General features: G+C 43.0%; 1 protein-coding gene across 1 annotated transcript in view; it reads right to left on the bottom strand.

Annotated features, from left to right (window-relative positions):
* The window catches only part of LOC121508663 (B-cell lymphoma/leukemia 11A-like), a 39,154-nt gene extending 20,295 nt beyond the window's left edge, over window positions 1-18,859 (bottom strand). The window contains exons 1-2 of the mRNA XM_041785654.1: window positions 18,665-18,859; window positions 15,651-16,043 (exon numbers count right to left, since the gene is read on the bottom strand). Of these exons, the coding sequence (XP_041641588.1) occupies window positions 15,651-16,043; window positions 18,665-18,719 (448 nt within the window). The 5' untranslated portion in view covers window positions 18,720-18,859. The remainder of the gene's footprint in view (window positions 1-15,650; window positions 16,044-18,664) is intronic.
* Between the last annotated feature and the right edge of the window lie 1,866 nt (window positions 18,860-20,725).

The following is a 20,725-nucleotide window of genomic DNA, read 5'->3' on the forward strand; positions in this document are numbered from 1 at the left end:
GGTTTACTGATATACGCCTAATTTCAACTCAGTTTCAATTCAGGTTGCTGCTAGATCCAACAAAATTTTAAACAATTTGTTGTAAGTTATTTGAAGATTTTCTTTTTTTTTTTTCAACTTTGTTGTGAAAGACAGGTGCCTCTACTAGCCCATCTATACCAGCTATCCCTGGTTATATTGATTTTCTCATTTAAATCTCTGCCAGAGAGCAAAGTAGATTTTCCTACTGTAACAGTCTTTCTCTGCTGAGGCTGGTCAGCTTAAAGAAACTCGAGTATCTTAGAAGATGCTTTAAAAGTGAGCACTGCAAATGAAAGCAAACTTAAATACAGATATAAAAGCTGCTAGCAAACAATCAGTCATACCTTTTACATGTAAAATCCGCTCTACAGAACAGATGAGAGAGAGAAAAAGACAGAAACAGTAATAGTCAAAGAAAAAGCGACACACAATCACAAATGACTGCTAATGAAGACATAGAGAGTTGTAGAGGGGGGGAGGCGGAAGGGATGGGCGAGGGCAAATTAACCTTTTTAATTGGAGAGTGGTAGTCCTCTTTGGACCCTGCAGTTGGATCCAGAGTGCTGACAGATGATGAGAGGGAAATGGCAGGCCTATTACAGGCAATCTGGCCCTGCGACTTGGCAGACTACCTCAGTACCAGAGCCTGGGGAGAACAGGGCATGTCCAGCATGGAAAGCACTTGCTGCCAGACCGCTCGCTGGCAGAAAAGGGTTTGCCTCAATAAAGGTATAAATAGAGAGCAGTTATCTTGGCACTTTGAACCACGGGGTAAAGGGTTGTCATAAGGGAGTCTGGTTTCTTGTCTGATAACAAAACACTACCTGGTCAAGAAAAAGGAGAAGGGCTTTGCTGTAATGAAAGAGAGAGAGAAGGAGAGAGACAACCAGTCTGACAGGTAGAAGGGGAGAATGGCCTGGGGGGATGTAGGAGCGAGGGTGAAGAAATGCCCACCAAAACCTCTCTCACCATTTGTGTTTGAATAACTTTATACAAATACAACACACACTTTTGCCGGCCTAATACATCTGCCTGGTGTTCACCGAGGAGCCAGATGCAAGAGAAAGACATCAGAGAGAATAACTTCCTGTCTGTCTGTGTCTGGATGTGAGTCTTGTTTATGTCTGGGGATACAAGGAAAACAAACATCAAGGTCAGCAAGGCTGGAGTCTGTCCAAGCGATAGATAGCCCCTTCTCAACAGGACTGCAGGCCTGTTTTAACACATGGCTCTAGGGAGATACCAGGATTTAGACAGAGCCTTTAGGCAGGATTTTAGATTGAATATCTGTGCTCTTTTACACTAATCTATTTCCTATAAGCTGAACTGTTTACACCTCACAGTGAGAGACACTTTAAAGTAACCTGTACATATTAGGCAACTGAAAAAGACAAAAAACTAGTACTCATCTTTTAACCTTTCCATATCAAGTCGTCAGAGCATCTTTTTCACAGAAATGCAACTTTTCGAGAGTCAGTGACACTCATTTCTCTCTTGACAACAACAACAAACAGTCTATTTTATTGTTTCAGTGTCCAGCAGACAGTTGATCTAAACATAATCCTAACGCCTGGTCCTTAATGCTGACCCCATTAACCAGACGTCCATGGGCATCTCTAGGTCATCGCCAGCCAGACAAAGAAGCACCAATCCTTACCTCTGTTCTTCCCCTTCCCCCTTGTCTGTCTCTGAGTCCATCTCAATCATCACCTCTCTCTTTCTGTCTGTCTCTCCCTTTATTCATGAGTCTTGTATTATCTTTCCTGCTGCATTTGCCAGCAAAGGTGACAGTGCAAACCACACTTTTAGTCATGTCATGCAGCCATTCAAAGGACCCTGCAAGGAGATCTTTACCCACATAAAGTCTCCATACTCATGTGGATGCATACGAATGTATTCACTTCATGTCCAGCCATGGGCATCCTTACACTTGCCTGCATCACACACACACTTTCAAAGGCCTTGTTCACTCTCTCTGTCTTTGTATCTGCCTCTGTCTACAAACACACACACACCAGACACATGGCCGAAGAGAGCAGACTACCATCTGGGAGTAGTGGCCGGCTTTGTCTGGGGGGGGTGAAAGCGACAGCACGACCCCCCTTTAACACTCTCACACACACACACACAACCCTTGCATTGGCCCCCATCGCCCTCCCCGTCCAACTGCTCTAAGTGTGAGAGCTCTTCTCATACAATCTGCACATATACATATGCAAATTTGCAGGGGGGCATTATAAAAACAGCCATCATCACACGCACACACAAACGGGGGTAAGATTTTAGTTGGCTTGGGATCCAGAGTAGCCACGCAAGTTTTGCAAAAAGAAAAGCGCAATGCTGAGAAATGGAGCAGGAGCTGGAAGGGTTGAAGAAAAGATCACATAAAAAGCAAAGATGAAAAGAAGAACCTTCTTTATAAATAACAAATTAATGTGAGCATGTGTGAAATACATGCAAATGGGATTGCATGCATTTACATGGAGACACACATAAACACATGCACCCACAGACACGCAAACATACATTATCCATGTTTGCCCTGCAGCGTGCATGTGATGAATTTATACATAAAAACTCACTCTGTCAGTTGGCACAAGATGTATCACGACTGTCTTTAGATTTCACATTACATGTGGGTGTAAGGCCCTCAAAGACAATGACCATGATGCAGGAACAGGCAGATTAGGGTGCGTTTGGACATCTAGTTAATCCATAGGTTGTGGGTAGAGTTTGGTTTATCTGAAAATGCAGCACATAGGCCAACACATAGTTTATCCTAATTCATACATTTAAAAAATGCACATATTTAACTTAAAATCAACATTTTTCCATATTTTCTCCTAGCTGATCAGAAAAAGGGTTTAAATAAAAAACTAGCCAACCCAGGACATCTGAGGTATTTGAGGGCAACATTTGTAATCTGACACCTGAATAGTCAACTCTGGTTCCAGTTTTGAATTTATCAAATATTGTCATCCATAAATGTATCCAACATCCAATAGTCACAGGATATGAATGATACAAAAACATTTGATAATAGAAAAATCACCATGTATGGCTGAATTTATATCTTTTGTAGAATATCTGTATGAAATAAAAAAAATCAAAAGACCTTGAATGAAGGCAAACAAAGACAGAGCGAGAGAAAGAGAAGCAGTAAAAGAGGGGAAAAAACCTACAACTAGTTCAAACCCTGGCTCCTTATCCTAAAAACTTTATCAGAGCTGCAAACACAAGCTTCACATAAGTTTTACACTTTCAAAGCTTTTTCTTTAGATCACATATCGAGTGTGTAGCATTAGTTCAGGCAGGCCATGGAGTCGAGCGCTGCCATATATTTGAGATCAGCTGATGCCACGCAAGCCCTCATCAGCTGACAGCCATCTGATTTGTTCTAAGCATGCTGGCTAATTGCACTCGTGCTGCCATATTTAAACTGCTCCAGCCTGGCTATCCACTGCTGCTCCATCTGCAAGCTGCTTTTGCAATCCTCCTCCACCCCAACTCCTCTTCTATGCTATATCTGACTTAATCAATGTCATTCTGTTGTCACTGATGCCTGCTCTGCCCTGGGTTTATTGCTGCTTCCGGCCTCAGGCTTTCCTTGTAGGCCCAGGAAGAGCAGGAACGTGTATTGTATCGAATTGATGCTATAAGCTTATGAAAGGTCAGGGGGATCCCAGAACAGCCACACCTCCAAATATAAATAACAGCAAAGAGAGCAAATTAATAACAGATAATAAAGAGATATTTATAACTGCAATTCATATGTGTTTCTTGACAAAGTTGTCCTGGCTGAACTATATTGAATATTTTTACCTTCCCAAGAAATTGTTGATGGCTGTAAACATTATAATCCATCATACATTGGAAAAATTACAATCCGAACAAGTCACTGGCATCAAGCCAACATCTTGTATCTCCACAATTCCCACTTTTCAAGAAGGAAAAAAACACAGTATTTTTTTCCAATCAATTTATCAAAAAATGGTCATGTTCAGCATCTTTTTGACACTCTTTACTTCTTTAAAATTGGTTAAAACACACTGACAGACAAAGGATGACCAATAGCACTGATTTATGGAAGGAAATAAAATTCAAGAAAAACTGAGACACAGGGTTGTGGCCTGATGCCAGCTGATTGTAAAGTCCAGACTCTCTCATTTCTTTAAGCTATGAAAATCAAAAAGTAAGATCTAAATTGTGGGTAATAGATATAGGCCAGTGCAGAAAGTAAATGTTTCCCTCCATGTTGAGTGATATATGGACTAATTTAGATTGAACTGCCCCACTGATTGATTTTTTACCTGTTACAAACATCTTCTGTCTTGCAGATATTAGGGGCGTTTGGGGTAAATGTGGCTTATAGTAAGTATAGTAGTGAGATATTTTTGGGTAGAAACTGATTTGAGTTTTTCCATTAATCAATGGAGACAGAAAACGATGGCTGTAGCCTGAATATGAACTCACATGAAGATTTTTTACAATCCTGCAGTGAGAAACGCTCAGTTCCTCAAATTCCTTAGATGTTCGTGATGTGACAGAGCTTTCTGATCTGCTGTCTGAAGGCAGGTTTGTGTGTTAGTTGAAAGCATTTGAAGTGGCACATTAAACAGCCTGCTCCCAAAACTCAAGGGAAACATCTGAGTTGTAATTAGAAGAGGGACTGTGTCCATATTTTATGACAAACAGAGACACATATACTCACTAACAAGATTTCCATCCTGGGCACATGTGTACATATATGATGGATAGACCCACAAAATATTCATGTACGTAAAGCTGACACAAACAGGAGGATTCTCGCACACACAGTACAACAGTCTATTATGTACATCTTCCATATCAAATTCTGCCTCCCTGTTTTCAGCACTCTCATGTTTGCTGTAATGTTTTCAGTACACAATAGCCGCGCTGGTGTTAAGCTCATGTTGCCTCATCAAGAGGAGAGCATCAACAACAACCAAACACTTTTCCGTCCTCTTCCCACCCTGTTTACGAGCGGATCCATTCGTCTCTCACTTTGTTCCCACGCTCCCTCGCTTCTTTTTTCTCTCCTCTGCATTGTCCTGTGCCCTCAGGTTAGAGGTTCTCTGTGTTTCCTCCTCAAAAGCCGGGAAAACAGAGAAGGAGGACGAGAGGAGAGAGACAGAGAGGAGGGCCTGTCCAACGCCTCCTTTGGCCTGGCTGGCTAACCGGTCTGAACTGGTTCTGACATAGGTGAACCAGAGACGTGTCCTCTTTCGCCTCTGGACAGAAAAGAACCACGATGGCATTCCATCCAGAGGTGGCAGGTACCAGGGAAGTGTGCATCCATGTGTGCGTGTCTGTTTATGTGCATGCCTGTCTCCCAAGACCTTTGAGGCCTGGACCACTGCCAAGTTCATCTGTTAATGGACAGCTACGAGAAGAGCCACCCCATCCCCCCACTTTCCCTCCACTCCGTCTCTCTCTTCAGCAGCCATGCCTGCTCACGACCCCCCTCTTAACCTCCCCAACCCCCAGCCAGGCCTGCCCAGATACAGGCCCTCGCTCTCCCTCCTCCTACACTCCCTTTCTCTCCCGTCCCCTGAAAGCTATATCATTCCTTTTCTCCTCCTCTTTCTCCAACCCACCCCCCACCCCCCGCTGCCCCCCGACACTCTGTGCTGCTCCTATTCAAGATAAACAGAGTGCTTCAAGTTCAGGGGACACCCTGGGACCCTTTAACAAAGCCATCTATCATGCTGTCTGCCCGAGACTCCTCTGGCCATAGCGGGCTATGCTGTTGCTGCTCCATCTCTCTTTCAATCTGAATGCATGTGTGTGAGTGTGAGTATACACAAGCTGGACATAGACCAACCAGTAAGGCTGCTCACACACAAACAAGCTAGTTGCTATAGCTGATCTAAAGCTGGACAATTTCCCTATTGTGTTAGTGGCCCCTCCAAGACCAGAGCAAAGACAGACAGCCCCCTCTTCCTCCTCCTCTTCCTCCTCCTCTCTCCTTTGCCAACGCACCCCCTACTCTGTCCTGTTAAAACGAGACAAACTCATGACATGAAGGCACGCCACAGAGCGAAGAACAGCGCGCACACCCAGGCCACTTACTCTCCACACCTCGGAGACGGACTCCACTGACCCCTCTCCGGTTCCCCTGAAGTCAAACTGCGGGACGATTAACCAAACTGTCAACAGCTTAATAGTCTGGGAATAAGAGACAGACAGTGGGCCTAGGAGCTGTGTGTAAACACTGCAGAGATTATGAATGGTACACAAGAGAGAGGGAAAGCAGTATGTCTTACACACTGGTCTTACAATATTTATGGCTTCATAATTACGTAGGTAGCCTTTTAAAAACAAATTTGATGTATGGAAATATTCAGAGGCAGGTGTTTTCCTCAGTGATGTGGCATAATGTGCATAATTTTCTGCCAATTAACAAAGTGTAAACAGCATAGGTGGTTTTAGACCCTTTTTAGGAGTGCTGGAGCACCCTGAAATTTCATCTGAACCCCCCCTCCAGTAATTATAACAGCTAGCTGAGAAAGTATTTAATTTTAGGCTCTTGTCCTTAATGGAAATGTCTTTTAGTGTTGGGAAAATGACTTACATAAGTTTAAATAGAAAAAGAAGCAGTTATAGATACAATATTAGCTACAGTTTGGCGAGTCCTTATATAACATTTGTATGCTAATATGATCATGCTGTTATATATAGCTTATACAACAGTATGTTCATATTGCCATCAAGATGTAGTTGGAACTAAGAAATAATTCTTGTTTTTCACAAAAGGAGTGGTTTCGTAAGAGGGTGAAACACTACCAAGGAACTTGTGTTACACTTTACTAAGGAGCTGAGCACCCACTCAACTGGACGGGCCTCGGAACCCACCAACACCTCCTTATGAAATAATAAAATAAAATACTCAACCGCTCATAGACATTTGATAAAGGAATGGTTATTTTGGGCCCTAAATGGAACAAATCATCATTGACAGGACAGAAGAAAGATGTTTATAAAGCACATCATTACAGAAGGACATGCATACATTTTGTTTTACTCAACTTTCCCAAGCCAGCATCAAATTTGGGAAATTCAATTAAAGCAACAAAACACAGCGTCGTAGCCGCTACCAAGGAGTAAACTCCTTAGAGAACTGCATAAACCATGGTGACTGTAGACATGTCAGTACAAGACTTTGGTCATTTTTGAAAAAAAAAAAAGAACCCAATGCTGTTCTTTGTTCTTCTTCCAAAATCATGTAGGCCTCTTAGGAACCAAAGTTACCCATCCCTTAATCTGGGTTTTTATACATCATGGACTTATTGCCACTTTTTTTCTCCTGGCAACACATTCACAACCCACTGGTTACAGCTTCACCACCCACTTTTGGGTCCTGACCCACCAGTTGAGAGTCAAAGAGAGGTTAATCCTTACATTGCCACTGGTATACAGAAGATGTAAAGGCTGCCCAAAGTGGTTAAAAACATTCTTACTTTTTTTATTGTACAATAAGTAAAAAATAAAAAGATAAGCCTTGTATATGATTTGGACCTTTATGATTTTTTGCTGATTCAAATTCATTGTAACTTTGAAAACTGTCTTTTGTTGTGTCAATCTGTTTCTCATTACAAAGCCCTTACTAATCATGGCACACTGAATGTTTGATGGGTTTACATTTTGCATGCATATGAAGGACCACAGCACTACTGTCCATATAGTATGAAGAAATGCAACCTGCTTTGCTGAAAGTGTGAAAACCTTTAGCATCATTGTGCATGATTTTGTTGTTTCCTCCCCCTTTCTCCAAAAATATTTCCAAAAATCATTACAAGTCTTGGACAGCAAAACTGCACAAGTGTATTTCCCTCTTTTCCCACAAGGCTAACAATAATTTATGCCAGATTATTTACAAGTTAAGGTGCAGGTAGTGAAATAGTCAGGGAGATTTCTGGCTAACAAATGTGATGTCACAAGCTCACTTCAGGCATGGGCAAGGGACTAGCACTCACATCATGGTCGCACAAATGCTCACACGCAATTTCTATCTTTCCTCCTCCTTCTTTCACTCCCTTTCTTCCTCTTCTCTCAGCTTGTCCTCATGTCTCTCCTGCACAAAGCAGCCCCGAAAGCTCAGCAGATGCTATCCTCCCCTGCCTTCTCAAGAGGAGGGGACCAGCCTGCCGGTTTTAGAGCGCTAAATTATCCATTAGATGTTATCAAGTTGTAGCAGGGTGATGCCATTCTGCAAGGAGACATCAATCTTTCATAAGTCCCAGGCACGGCCAGCGTTGGGATGCACTACAGGAACCTCCCCACCACTCCCGGCACACCACCCAGCCCCATCCCACTCGCCCAACTGCACGCAAACTTGGACATGTACACACAGTCAGGAGGACATCCACGCACACAGTCAACAAATACACATGCTGACATAAATGCAGCCAGGTACACGCTCTTGCACTCAAGCTCTGCAGAATAAAAACTTGTTTAGGGAACATCCATTTCTACATTTTCTGCATTGTGTCTTTCATTTCCTTCTAGCTCACCTCCCTAAACAAAACTAACATTTTGGGCAAAGCATCAAAATTTACGCTGCCTAAACCATGTTCCCCTACCCCTCACCCCACTACCTTCACTTGCACACTCTCCCCTTTTTTCCTCTCGCTTCCTACTCCTCCTCCTCCCTCTGCTTCTTGCCGTGGCCTGGCAGGCAGGCAGGGCAGACATGTTCAGAATGCGCTCCGGTAATGGGCTAATCAAAAATGCAAAACAATTGGCAATTACCGCGCGGGGCCCTAATGGTCATTAGAATTTACAACAAGGTAATGAACTGAGAGTCAGCTCGGTCCATGCATATTCATAAAGCAATCAGGCCTTTGAAGATTAAAGAAGCGCTTCAAATTTAAATGAGGGCGCCAGCATGTTATCAGTGAGATTCAGCCTGCAAAAGTAAAGGGTGCCTGGGACAGGAGTGTGCATTTGCAAGTGTGTGTCTGTGTTTGTGTGTGCGATGAGGGTTGGGGGTCAGTTTGGCATGGGGGATGGAGAGGAAGTGCAAGTATGTGTGTGTGCATGCATCCTTGCATAATTGATGAAGGTGTGTGTTGTTTGACAGGAGTGCTAAGCCTACTCAGCCTGCACTTCTGTGCAAAGAACACCAATACAACTTTATAGCCTTAAGTGATTCTAATAACCAAATTAACACTCTCTTAAAAATGAATGAGGCCCATATCTTCTGATCATCGTTTAAAAGACGTGGGATTTGAATCTATGATCAAATGTACAGCTAACTTCAGCTATTAGAGGCTTTTGAACACAATCCCCCCTCAGGAATACAGCAACCTATTAGTATATATTTATAATAAAGTGCAGCAGCAGACAAGCTGCAAATGCGTGATCATTCTGGAGACATACACAAACAGACTTTTCACAAGTGTCAGACACAGGGCCCCGCTCTCTGTCCTGTATCTCTGTGCTTGAGATAAGGCTGGCGAGACACATCTGTGGAGGACCACCCACCCCACACACAAAAGGTACACATAGACGTGCACACGCCCATAGACGCTCACACGCAGTGTGAAAGGCCGAGCCCAGAGCTGGGAGCTGCAGGGGGACAGATAGTAGAGGAAGAAACACTAAAGAGATAGATAGTGACCAGGTCCAGATGGCCTCAGAATTATCACCACGAGTGCAAGGAAGACAAAGCAATAGTTCTTTAGCGCCACATCTCTGCTTAACACCACAGTCAAAACAAGAGCAGCTGGGGTTGACCTGACGCACCTGACAATGACGCTGAAATCGCAATACAGACGTCATCAAATGCAATGGCAGATTAAGAATTCGACTGATTGTAAGAAGAAAAAAATAAGTATGTCAAGATGAATTGCTTTAGTCATGATTAACAAAGATTCACAATTAGTGCATTATTTTCTTTTAATCATGATCAATATGATTTATATTGTCCCTTTCAGGACACTTTGGTTAATCCAACAGTGATGTAAAGTAAGTCCTACACTCCCCTTATTGTTTCATTTCACTTTAAAAAACAACTCACAGACAGCTCAGTGGACAAGTTGTCCTACTCAATCAATAAGTTCCCTTTTCTGTGGTTAAAGTCCCTGTAAAGTGAAATCCAAACGCTGTGCCTAAACACTTGATATGTTAGAATAAGGTTTCTGTAAACATTGAGATCTAAACACAATGAGATCTATGTATGACTGAATTTTTGTATTAGATAGATGTTCACCTCTTTCCTGGCTTGGTTTTATTTGAGCAGGGCAAAAATTTGAGCCCATGACATCACTAGTCTTGATGGGGAATTACCTTGTCTCATAACGCTTCAATGATATAAAATCACAGAGCAGTTTATCTCAGTTCAGTCTGTTGTATGCTAATGTTGCTGCCCTTTTTGAAATTCCCCAAATCTATCAGCCACAGTGGACTATGGGTCATTTAAAGTATCATAATGGAGATATTTATGTCAGAAAACAGTCCGTTTGATCCCCATCTTCTGTCTCTCTGTTTTGGCACAGCAGAAAATCTGACAGGATTGTATTACTTGTGAGTGGGCGTGGCTTCAGCTCACTCAACTGACACTCCCACACCATCCTAGAGTTTCACTGCCTCATTTTTTGTTTTTAAAGCTTGATTTTATAAACTTATAGATGTTTTTCAGGACTGAATTTTGTCCTGGTGCTTCAAAACACAGTGGCCTGTGATAAAACAAACCTAAAATACAGATTCTTTTAGCACTTAACAGGGACTTTAAGTTCACGTAATAATCTCTGAACTAGCTGTAAAGGAAGGTCTGTATCCAAACAGTCAGCTTCCCTTAATTTAAAATGGAATAAAAACTGTTGTAAATGCAAAATAGTAGAATTCTAAACCATGATAAAAAAAAGGATCTGATTAATTGTGATTAACTACAGAAATATCTGAGATTAATTGTGATTAAAATTTGTAATCTTTTCACAGCCCAAAGACAAATCTTTTAATTAAATGGTAAAATCTGTTTCTCAATCAAAACTCCCCACATCTCTTTTCACTCATCATCCACTGCCTGCTGAGCTCCAGCTGTATCAAAGACACTTTTTCTTCTCTGTTTCGGTTTCTGTCTAAAAATAAAGTCATTAACCTGCAGGTGGTGAAGCCGACGGCTGGTGTGACAGGCCCTGACGCTGTCAGACGAACCCTGACCCTGTGATGTGACTGCCTGCCACGCTATTGACAGGACAGCGGCAGGACACGCTTATTTCTGAGGCTACTTTTTCATCCCGCGTGACGCGGCTGTGGACAAACAAGGTTGTTTCTGTCGTATGGCTTCATTTGACAGCAGATAGAGGGAGTAGAAATAGGCAGCAAATGCGTCCCTGTGTTTCTCTGGGTGTGTGTGTGTCTTCTGGCTTGCTGTGCAGCCAAATCTGTGAGAGTGAGAATGAGCTCAAAAGTGGATGTTGGAAGCCTTTAAGAGGTGCAGACATGCTAATGTAGCCAAAACTTGAAGTTTCCAGTCCCTTGAGACAAACTACTGGAGCAATATGAGGAGAGAGCGGGAGAGGGAGGTAGAAAACAAAAAGGAGAGAGAGAGAGAAGGGTGCAGAGAGAGGGAAACAGAAGGGGAGGGGGCTGAAATAAGTATCATATGTTTCTGACAGATCTCATCAACTCACAACACTTCATGGGGTCTCTGCCACAACACATTTATTAGGAACAAAACACAGGTTCACAGGAGGGATTTTACACTGTGCATATGTGTATTTATGTGTCTATATCAGTGGAGAAGGGGGGGTCAGAACAGGTGTGTGTCTGTGTGCATAGGTGCATGTGTGTGCATGTGCATGTTTGTGTGTAAGCATACTTGAACTAGCCTCCACCTGAATGGCCTGAGGCTGTGGTACCGGAGTGGTTAGAAGACAAACAGAGACACAGGAAGCCCAAGCCTGCAGCCCTGAGGATAACACTCACAGTACACACCAACACTCACAGTCCTGCTGTCAGTCACACACATAGCAGACACCTTACCATAAATCCTGCTTCCTAAACCCACAAACACTGCTCTGGCACGCAGTTACACCTCTTCTACCTTCCACTTACACACACAACTAAACACTCACACATTAAGGCCCAACCCGTCCCTCAGGCACAGCGCTGTGTGCCAAGTCTGGCCTGGCATGGTCCACAGAGGGGTGTCCTCCGGCGAGGCTTGCCAAGTCAAAGACCCTTTCATGTTCAGCCTGCACGCCCAGAGTAGTAAAGCTTTAACAAACAGCCCAACACACACACACACGCACACGCACACAGAAAGCTATAAACAGTTTAAGTGGTCAGAACCACACTCATCCACATATGCACATACATTAGTTTAACACCACATCCACACAGGAGATGTAAACATCCACTAGACTTCAGCACTTGAATGCAGCCACAGCCAGTAACACTCAATCCAACAACAAAGGCTGACGGATTTCCACTGACAACATTTGTGGGTGTTTAGAGCTCAGCTTCAGAATACAAAAATGTCCTCTATGAAAAATTCATTCTAAAACCATTCCTGTTCACCTTCATTAAAACTTAGTGAAACCCACTTCCAAAAATAGGGCTGCTTTTTATCAGAGCCCAGTGCAACTGTACGATCAAATTAGAGTCACTTTTTACAGACAATAGGGCGCTTCTGGTGAAATATTAGCTGGTGTATAATAATTACAATAGCATGCATCTGTGCCTTTTCACTATCAATTAAAGTGATCACCCGAACAAAAGCACACATTGCATGTGAACTTGCAAAAGCAGCCCATATGCACTCACTGTCCACAGGAAAAAGATATCAAGAACCCCCCCACCTCACCACCACCACTCTCTCCACGCACAGCCCAGCCCCCCAGCTCTGCCTTACAGATACCCAGTGTGTATACATGTGTGCTTATGAGGGGGGTGTGGGGGGGCTGGTGGTTTGGAGAAAGGTGGCACAGTGCCAATACAGAGCCTGCTAAATACCTTTGTCTCCACAACACACAGGGACAAACAGGACAGACAAGCTGCTGCTGGAAGACACACTGCAGCCACAGAGAGGTGTTACAAGAAAAAAAACGCTCCACTGTAAGAATGTTTTCCTCCTCATAGAGAAAAAGGGGGGAAAGGTGGCCACCATAATTAACTCAGTATCGATTCACAGTCCAGGTTACAATAGAGGCAGTGCGCTGGAAAGAGGCAGAAGTGTGAGATGGTGGTCGATCGGAGCGACTACAATGGCCTCATTAACACACATGGCTACACTGGTGAGAATGCAAGAGGTGCTAATGCTGGAATGGATAAATACATGCAGCAGTAAAGTAGCAGTGCAAGAATGTGCTTCCATGGTCATAAAGTGCTGTGAAGAGAGACGATTTGTTTAAACACCAGTTATGGTTATAGAACATGGGAAAACTTGTAGTTTCATTACAATGAAGGGAACCTCCAGCTGTTCAATGTAGAGTCAAAACCACCATATCAAACAAGCAATTGATGCTAATGAAAATAAAACTGAGCATTGTATATTATATTTTGTGTGAGAAACCGTCATCTGTTCTTTTTCTGGGCCATCCATAATCTGGAGACAAGCTCCGGTGTCCCTATGCATATCTTAAATTGTTTATCATGCAAATGATGGCACGCAGGCTGCTCTGCCCTCGTCTAACGGCCCACAGCCCCAGACTGCAGACCCCAGCCCCAGCTGCAGCCATGAGTCTCCCAGACGGCCTCAGCTGTCCCAAAGACAGAGGCCGAGAGGCACACAGCCTCATCTCCAGCCCTGGGTGTTTTACAAACTGCCTCCAGTGCCCCTGCCTGCAAGTTCATCCATGTCTAGTGTCTCAGGCCTGAACTCAGTATATCTGTGGTCCAAACTGAAATCAATCAGCGTCAAATGATATTTCAAGAGGAGAGTGGAGAGCAGAGGACACATTTGGAGAATCTTTAAGGGTGTAACGTATAGCACGCTCCCCTGGAATAAACTGGACATGACCCAGTGCGGCAGAGATACAGCGTGTTGGAACAGTATGTTTCAAGATGCCTCATCTCAGTGTCAGCTTAACTGAGCGGGGTGAGAGAACATGGCAGCGAGCATATGGGCTATGGGGTGGCGCGCTGGCACTGCCAGTCTGAATCCATCAATCTTGCACCCAGAAAAATGAGGCGGGGGTGGCTGGCTTTAATGCACATGTGACTGATGTTAAAGCTTTCCTGCACGGTGGCTGCACTGAATGTTTGACCCAGCATCTGCTGCAAGTTTATGCTTTTTCTTATCTGTAATCTTGACCTCACAGGCTGGTGTTTACTCTGTCTCAGGTTTAGATAGGGCACAACCCAGCTCCACATACACCTAAATCTGTCTCTTTATCACAGTACAAAGCAAACCCAACTGTTACACAATGCCAAGAGATGTTAGCCATCTAAATAAAGCTCAGTTCACAGTATGACCTTAATGTTGTCATGTGAACTCCAGTGCATGATGATCTAAATGAGCAAAGAAAAGCATGTTCGAACAGCTGACAGGGCCAAGAGGCATGCTGGACTAAATGTGTGTGTGTTTGAGGATGCGTTTCTGTGAGTGTATTTGCGTGCGCTCATACACATGGCAGATGTTTAATAAACTGCACACTAATGAACAGTGGTCATTCTGTGTGATAGAGGGGCTGACGAGCTAACAACAGATAACAGTAGTCCCTTTACAACGCCATCTGCAAAGCAGTGGCGTTGACTAATGCAGTACAGTAGTGCACATTATTTGGTACTATTATTCCCGCATTTATCCTCAATTGGCTGCAAATTAAATCAAAACTGCCCAGACAATCAATCCAATCTAGCTCACTGTAAATCTGCTAAAGGAAAAGTCCAATCAAAATCAAACCCTGCTCTGTAAAAGCAGTCATGAGGAGTGCATGCCTGTTTGTACGACGACTCATGTTTTCACAACATCCTCATTTAGCCCCAATGACAAACAACAAACCAGCCGCCTTAAGAAGTCCTTAATTACTCGAATCAAGAAAAGCACTGACAATTAGTGGCTGTAGGCTTCCTCAAATAAACGCTTCTTCCTTGACAGTTCGGCATAATTACATTCTTTTCTATCTCTTTTAATTTTAGCATCAGAGTGATGCTTCACAGGCGCATATTTGAGGGAAGGATAGATATGGCAGTGTAATAAGTCAGGGAGGGATAGAGATACATCTCTCAGCACCACATGAGAGAGAATGTGGAGGCCACACGGTCTGAGCACATCTGTGATGCAGCAACAAACCAAAAGAAGTCCATCTTTTTTCTCCCTTTCATGATCTGTGTCTTTGTCTGTCTCTGTGAGTTTTTTTTACTCTCTGCAAATGTTTCCGCTTCTCAGAATTATTTTCAGGGTGGCTGGTCTTCATGTGGCTGAGGAAGATTCACAGCTTCTAAATGCAGCTGAGGATATTTCACACTGTTTCTGCAGACAGGACACATCCTACCACCCAAAACAGAAGATCTGGGAAAGTCTTTTCTACTACCTAAACTCCTCATGAACCTCAGAAAGTTTGACCCACTATACACCTTTAGACCTCCTTCCCACATTTTTTCCTCACTCATTTGTGTACTTTTGTGTGGCAGCTATTTTAAGCTCCCTCTGTGTTTACCTGTGATATTCTCCTGCTTGGGGATTATTCCTTGCAAGGGTGCAGATAAACAATCCTCATCCTGTGGTGACACCTGAACTGCCACCTCCACTGGGTGGTACACCCTCCGTGGGTGCTGATGGTGGGTCCGCGAGTGTGAAGAGGATGTGGAAAGAGGGGAGGCTAGAGGGGAAGAGGGTGGCCTGTCCAGAGGTTTGTCCGTACAGAGGCTCCCATGGCATTGCCTCCGTTTATGTTCAATGAACAGAAGGATGTCAGCCAGTGGGAAGCGAGAGTGGCACTGGCCGCAGGTCAGCAGGTCCTGGTCCCCTTTGAGGGGCTCACCCTCTTCCACACCCAGCCTGGGGGAGTCCTGAGAGTCTTCTTCTGGTAAAATGCCTGACAGCGGCTCAGCTGGATGGGGAGACAAGAGAGAGGGTTGTGAGATATGGTTCAGTGAGAAGTAGAGATTCTGTAGAGCTGGTAAACAGATGTGACAGGGGAGGAAACATAAAGCCCTTTTCTGAGTCTCACACTGGTTCAATGTATGCAGACATATACAGGAATAAGAAAGAAAGAAAGAAAGAAAGAAAGAAAGAAAGAAAGAAAGAAAGAACATAGACTTCGATAAGCACTGACATGTTCAGCTCGCAGGCAGCAGCCAAACGATTAAGTTGCTTGACCCTCTTTATTGTGCTGCCAATCTCACTTTTTTAATGAACCTAACACCTCTGAGAATCAAAAAATAGATTCTAATTTGAGTTCAAGATGATTGGACCCCATTTCGTAAAAAGTGCTGGGATCTCGTGAACCAAGGTTAGACATTGAGGGGTTGGATGTGGAGTAGGTCCCTGAAGTACTGACAGAGATGGAGAGAGAAAAGAAAAAGAGAGAGAGCATTTTAAAAAGAGGTAATCTAGCCACACGGTAAACGACATCGGCTGCCCCGACTGGGATGTTGAGATAAGATGTGATGAATTCTTGCTGCCGGTTCAACCTTTAATTCCATGTCGGGTCGGATGAGAAGGTGGTGAGGGACTATGTGAGATAGGCCCTGTTACCTGGATGTTCAGCTGCATTAAAGATGAGGGACTCGTCCCCTATTTTACCCGAGCTTATCTTAACCAGCTTATGCCTGGGACACAGGCGAGGTGTGTGAGGCTGGGTTAGGTGGAAAGACTTTCTTCAAACCAAATAATCTCATTTTGATGCCAAGCAAGAGTGATGTGAATATCTTTGAAAACTAAAATATAATCCGTTTTTCAGACATCTGACCAGGACGGAATTTAAAGTAGTTTAGGCCAGTGTTTCCCCGTGGGCGACAGGAGATGGTCTGATTCACTATCAGGGAAATCACAACTCCTCTTCTTTGCTGCAGTGTGTTAAACATAAAACTCCCTGTTACAGTTGAGGATCAATACTGTATTTAAGCTTTATCATCCATTAAAACAGCTGAGAAAAAATGCTTTTATCTTAAAAACAGTATTTTTAAAAGATATAGCTGTAGAAATGTGATTAAATGTCTTTTTGTTTCAAGACTGCTCAGCTAAATCATGCTTTTTTATGCAGCTCAAATTAGTAATGGGAATATATCAAACAATCGCAACACCAAAGTGAAAGCTTGATAGATTTAGGTCAGAGACAAAAATAGAAAGTGGACTAAGTAAAACCTCTAAAGGTGTAGAGTTCTTCTTTAAATTCTTACATCAAAAATAGAATTAAAATGGGAATTTGTTAAATTTAAAAAAACATGTAATTTTTGATGAAGGCATTCTCTAGCAATATTTTCAAAATTAATACCTGCCATTTCTTATTTAGAGCCAATACATGATGAGACATGGGACATAAAATAAACAACCTCTCATTCCTACAGAAACGCTTCTCTGCACGCGCTTGGTCAAGCAGCACAGGGAATAACTGGATCAAGTTCAAGTTCATAAGTGGTCTCCAGGACTACAATCGTATTGCGCCCCCCACTGACAAACCTTTTGACAATTTCTCCACAAATGGAGGCATACATGTTGTGAGAGCATAATTGGTTTCATCCTAAACGAGAAGAGCATGAGAATAAGAAATAATGAAGGCCAAAAGAAAGAGCCAGCCTTAAATGCCCATTTGAGGCACAAATTATAGCAATCTATGTATTCAGATGTCTGCATTTACTGTCTATGAAAGAGTGTATCAATAAAGCACTTCCTCCAGTTATCAGACGGATTGAGAAGAATCATTCTCCTGCAAACATAAAGGACAGGCCAAACTCCTATCATGCAATCTCTTCTTAATGATGGGCAATATTATCACACACGCGCGTAAAACCACTTCCCTGGTTTCCTGTCCCACACTGTAAAACAGTATTGCACACGGCGATTCCTCTATATTCAAATAAAATGCATCAGCTCTTAACACGAGACAACATACTGTGTATTTAAACACCGTGTTTGAACAACAGCTGTGAGGGATTTGTGAACAGAAACTATATTCCTCCTCCTCGATGCGCACGAGGTCCCTGCGCTGGCGGACAGTGGGTATGTAAACACCACTTCCCTGTGCTCAAACCAGCTCAAACGTACGTAAACACATCCTAACGACAAAAAGAACTGTGTGGTCTGTTGTAGTGGAACAGGTTTAGTGCTGCACCTGAAAACTACAGAGTGAGTGGAGCAGCCGTGTGTGCTTCAGCTGCCTTCATGCAGCCAAAGGTCTCTGGCCATAAAGCTCATGCATGCCCTTTAATGGCGAAAGAAACCTTGAAGGCAGCCTTATACAACGGAAAAACGAACAGAAGTTAAAGCTCTCTAACATGTTGTTTCAAAACTTTTATAAGAGGATCGAGAATTTTGTTTTAAAGGACCTCCGGTCTGGTAAATGTTTGCGTTTTGTATTTGACTCCGGACAGCGGTGGGTCCGTACGTGGCTGTACCCTACCTATTCAAATTCCAGAAGGAAGTTACCCTATGCGTAAAAAACACACGAGGCAGCTCTGTGCGATGGATAAGCAGCTAAATTAAGTCAATATATGATTCAGCTCCACTTACGCGAAAACTCCCGTTTGCTCAAGTGCTGGGGTTTGCCTTGCTTGCGGCGAGACATGTTGGTTTGGAGTCGGCTCTTCAGCTGAGTTCACATTGGGAAATCCTTTCCTATAAGGTAGACTCCAAGTGAAATATCTTCATTGATGCCTCTGACATCCAAATAGAAAAAAAGCAGAGAAGAAATGCAGCAGGGATCATACAGAGGCTGAGGCGGAGCGCGCGGCGGGTCGTGCGGACCTCTTCATGACTTTTTCGCAAAGAGAGAGTGATGGGGGTACAGAGAAGCCCCCCTGAGCTGCAAGTTCAAGTGCGGACGTGACGTTCTGCGAACTTGAACGTCAGGAGATGGACGGACTGAGACATAGAAAACATGGGCAGGGCGAAGCCGGTCAGGGGGAGGGGGACAAGTCGTAATAAAAACCAATGGACACTCATTATGGACTACCTATGGAAGGGTGGGGGGGAGGGAGAGAGGAGAGAGACCCCAAAGACACCAATGGACAGGAGGGATCAAGGGGGTTGGGCTAAGAGAGAAAGGGAGAGAGAAAGAGAGACAGAGAGAGAGAGAGAGAGACTGTAGTCATCAAAGGAAGTGCAAAAGAAGCAGAAAGCGCGTAAAGCGAAGATCCTGATGCAGAGGGAAGGTGTGGAGGATAAAGCTGCTTCTCTGTTTCATTCATAGGATGTTACAAGTGGTCGATATTGCATTATTGGTTAGAATGTGCACATTTGAAGACCAGGTTATAAAAACCTCTCTCTGTAATATTTATTACTGCATTGTTTTGCATTAGTCTGAAATTCTGAAATTTCTTTAAATTATTTTTTTTTAATTTCCGCATATGCAGGTCAAAGAGTGAGCTTCATTTTTTTCTAAAGTAGGTTTTGCAAGCAAGTCTATTTCATGTGGCATACATTTGTGGGGACTGGGTTATATGAAAGTCATAAAGTAAGAAACAATAAAACATCATCGAGGTTTAACTGTAAGGTAGTAGCTTTCAGTGATAGCACGAGGTAAAACCATGACCTGCCCCAGGTGGTCACAACACAGAAGGGAGACAAGACCATGGCAAAGTTTCAAATAAGTTTTTATTTTTCAAATCAAACCAGATTAAATATTTGCATTTAAATGTTTACACCATTAAGTATGTTAGTCAGTAGTGTGTGATGTGCATGAGTGAAGACAATGTGTGTGTAAATGTTGTGAAATGCAAACATGACCAAAGCTCAGCCTAATCTAACATAACTAAACCAAAGAGTAGTATACCTGTGTGGAGGCCAAGTCAGAGAGAGAGAGAGAGAGAGAGAGAGACTGCAGGAGCTTACTCTAATAAGGGAGGTACACTCACAGCCACAGGCTGGATGGAAACACTCCGCCTGATAATACCAAACACCACATGATGTCATGGACATCACAGATGAGGGACAGTACAGTTAAAAATGTGTTGAAATCAATTGTCTCTTAGTCATCTACAGTAAACAATATACCCGAGTCCTTTCATGATCAGAAGCTACGACCTGAATTATATATTTATTTTCCCTGATTTCCTTATCTTTCCATCTGACAGGTTGCAGATAAGCAAGAACACATTAAAATAAGTCAAACAGTTGTAATAACAAAATAAAAGCATAAAATGACATCTCACTTATTACAATGACTCTGGTAGGTCCTGTAGACGAATCGAAGTGCTGTAATATAATGTTATATTGTGGTGATAATACTATACAATATATTTAATCATTTAGCGTATCTCCTGAGTGTTTTTATCTTTTTTATTGTGATTTTACAGTCTTCGCTGTGACAGAGCAGACAGTAAAGTCGTAATCTAGAGTCACGTGCAACCAGGTAAATTATTTGACATTTAAAATTGGAGCTGAGAAAGTAACCTTTTCACAGAAAAAAAGAATAATAATATTTTTGATACACTGCAATTTTCTTCTTCTTTCCCATCTGTCATTACAGGAAAATCTGCGAGGTCTGGCTGATTAAATGAGACAGTCAGGAGCAGCACAGAGGAATAATGTTGACTAGAATGAAGTGTGTGGTTTTAACTAATAATTTCGAGG

This window comes from Cheilinus undulatus, linkage group 4 (genome assembly GCF_018320785.1).
Source record: "Cheilinus undulatus linkage group 4, ASM1832078v1, whole genome shotgun sequence".
Lineage (NCBI taxonomy): Eukaryota > Metazoa > Chordata > Actinopteri > Labriformes > Labridae > Cheilinus > Cheilinus undulatus.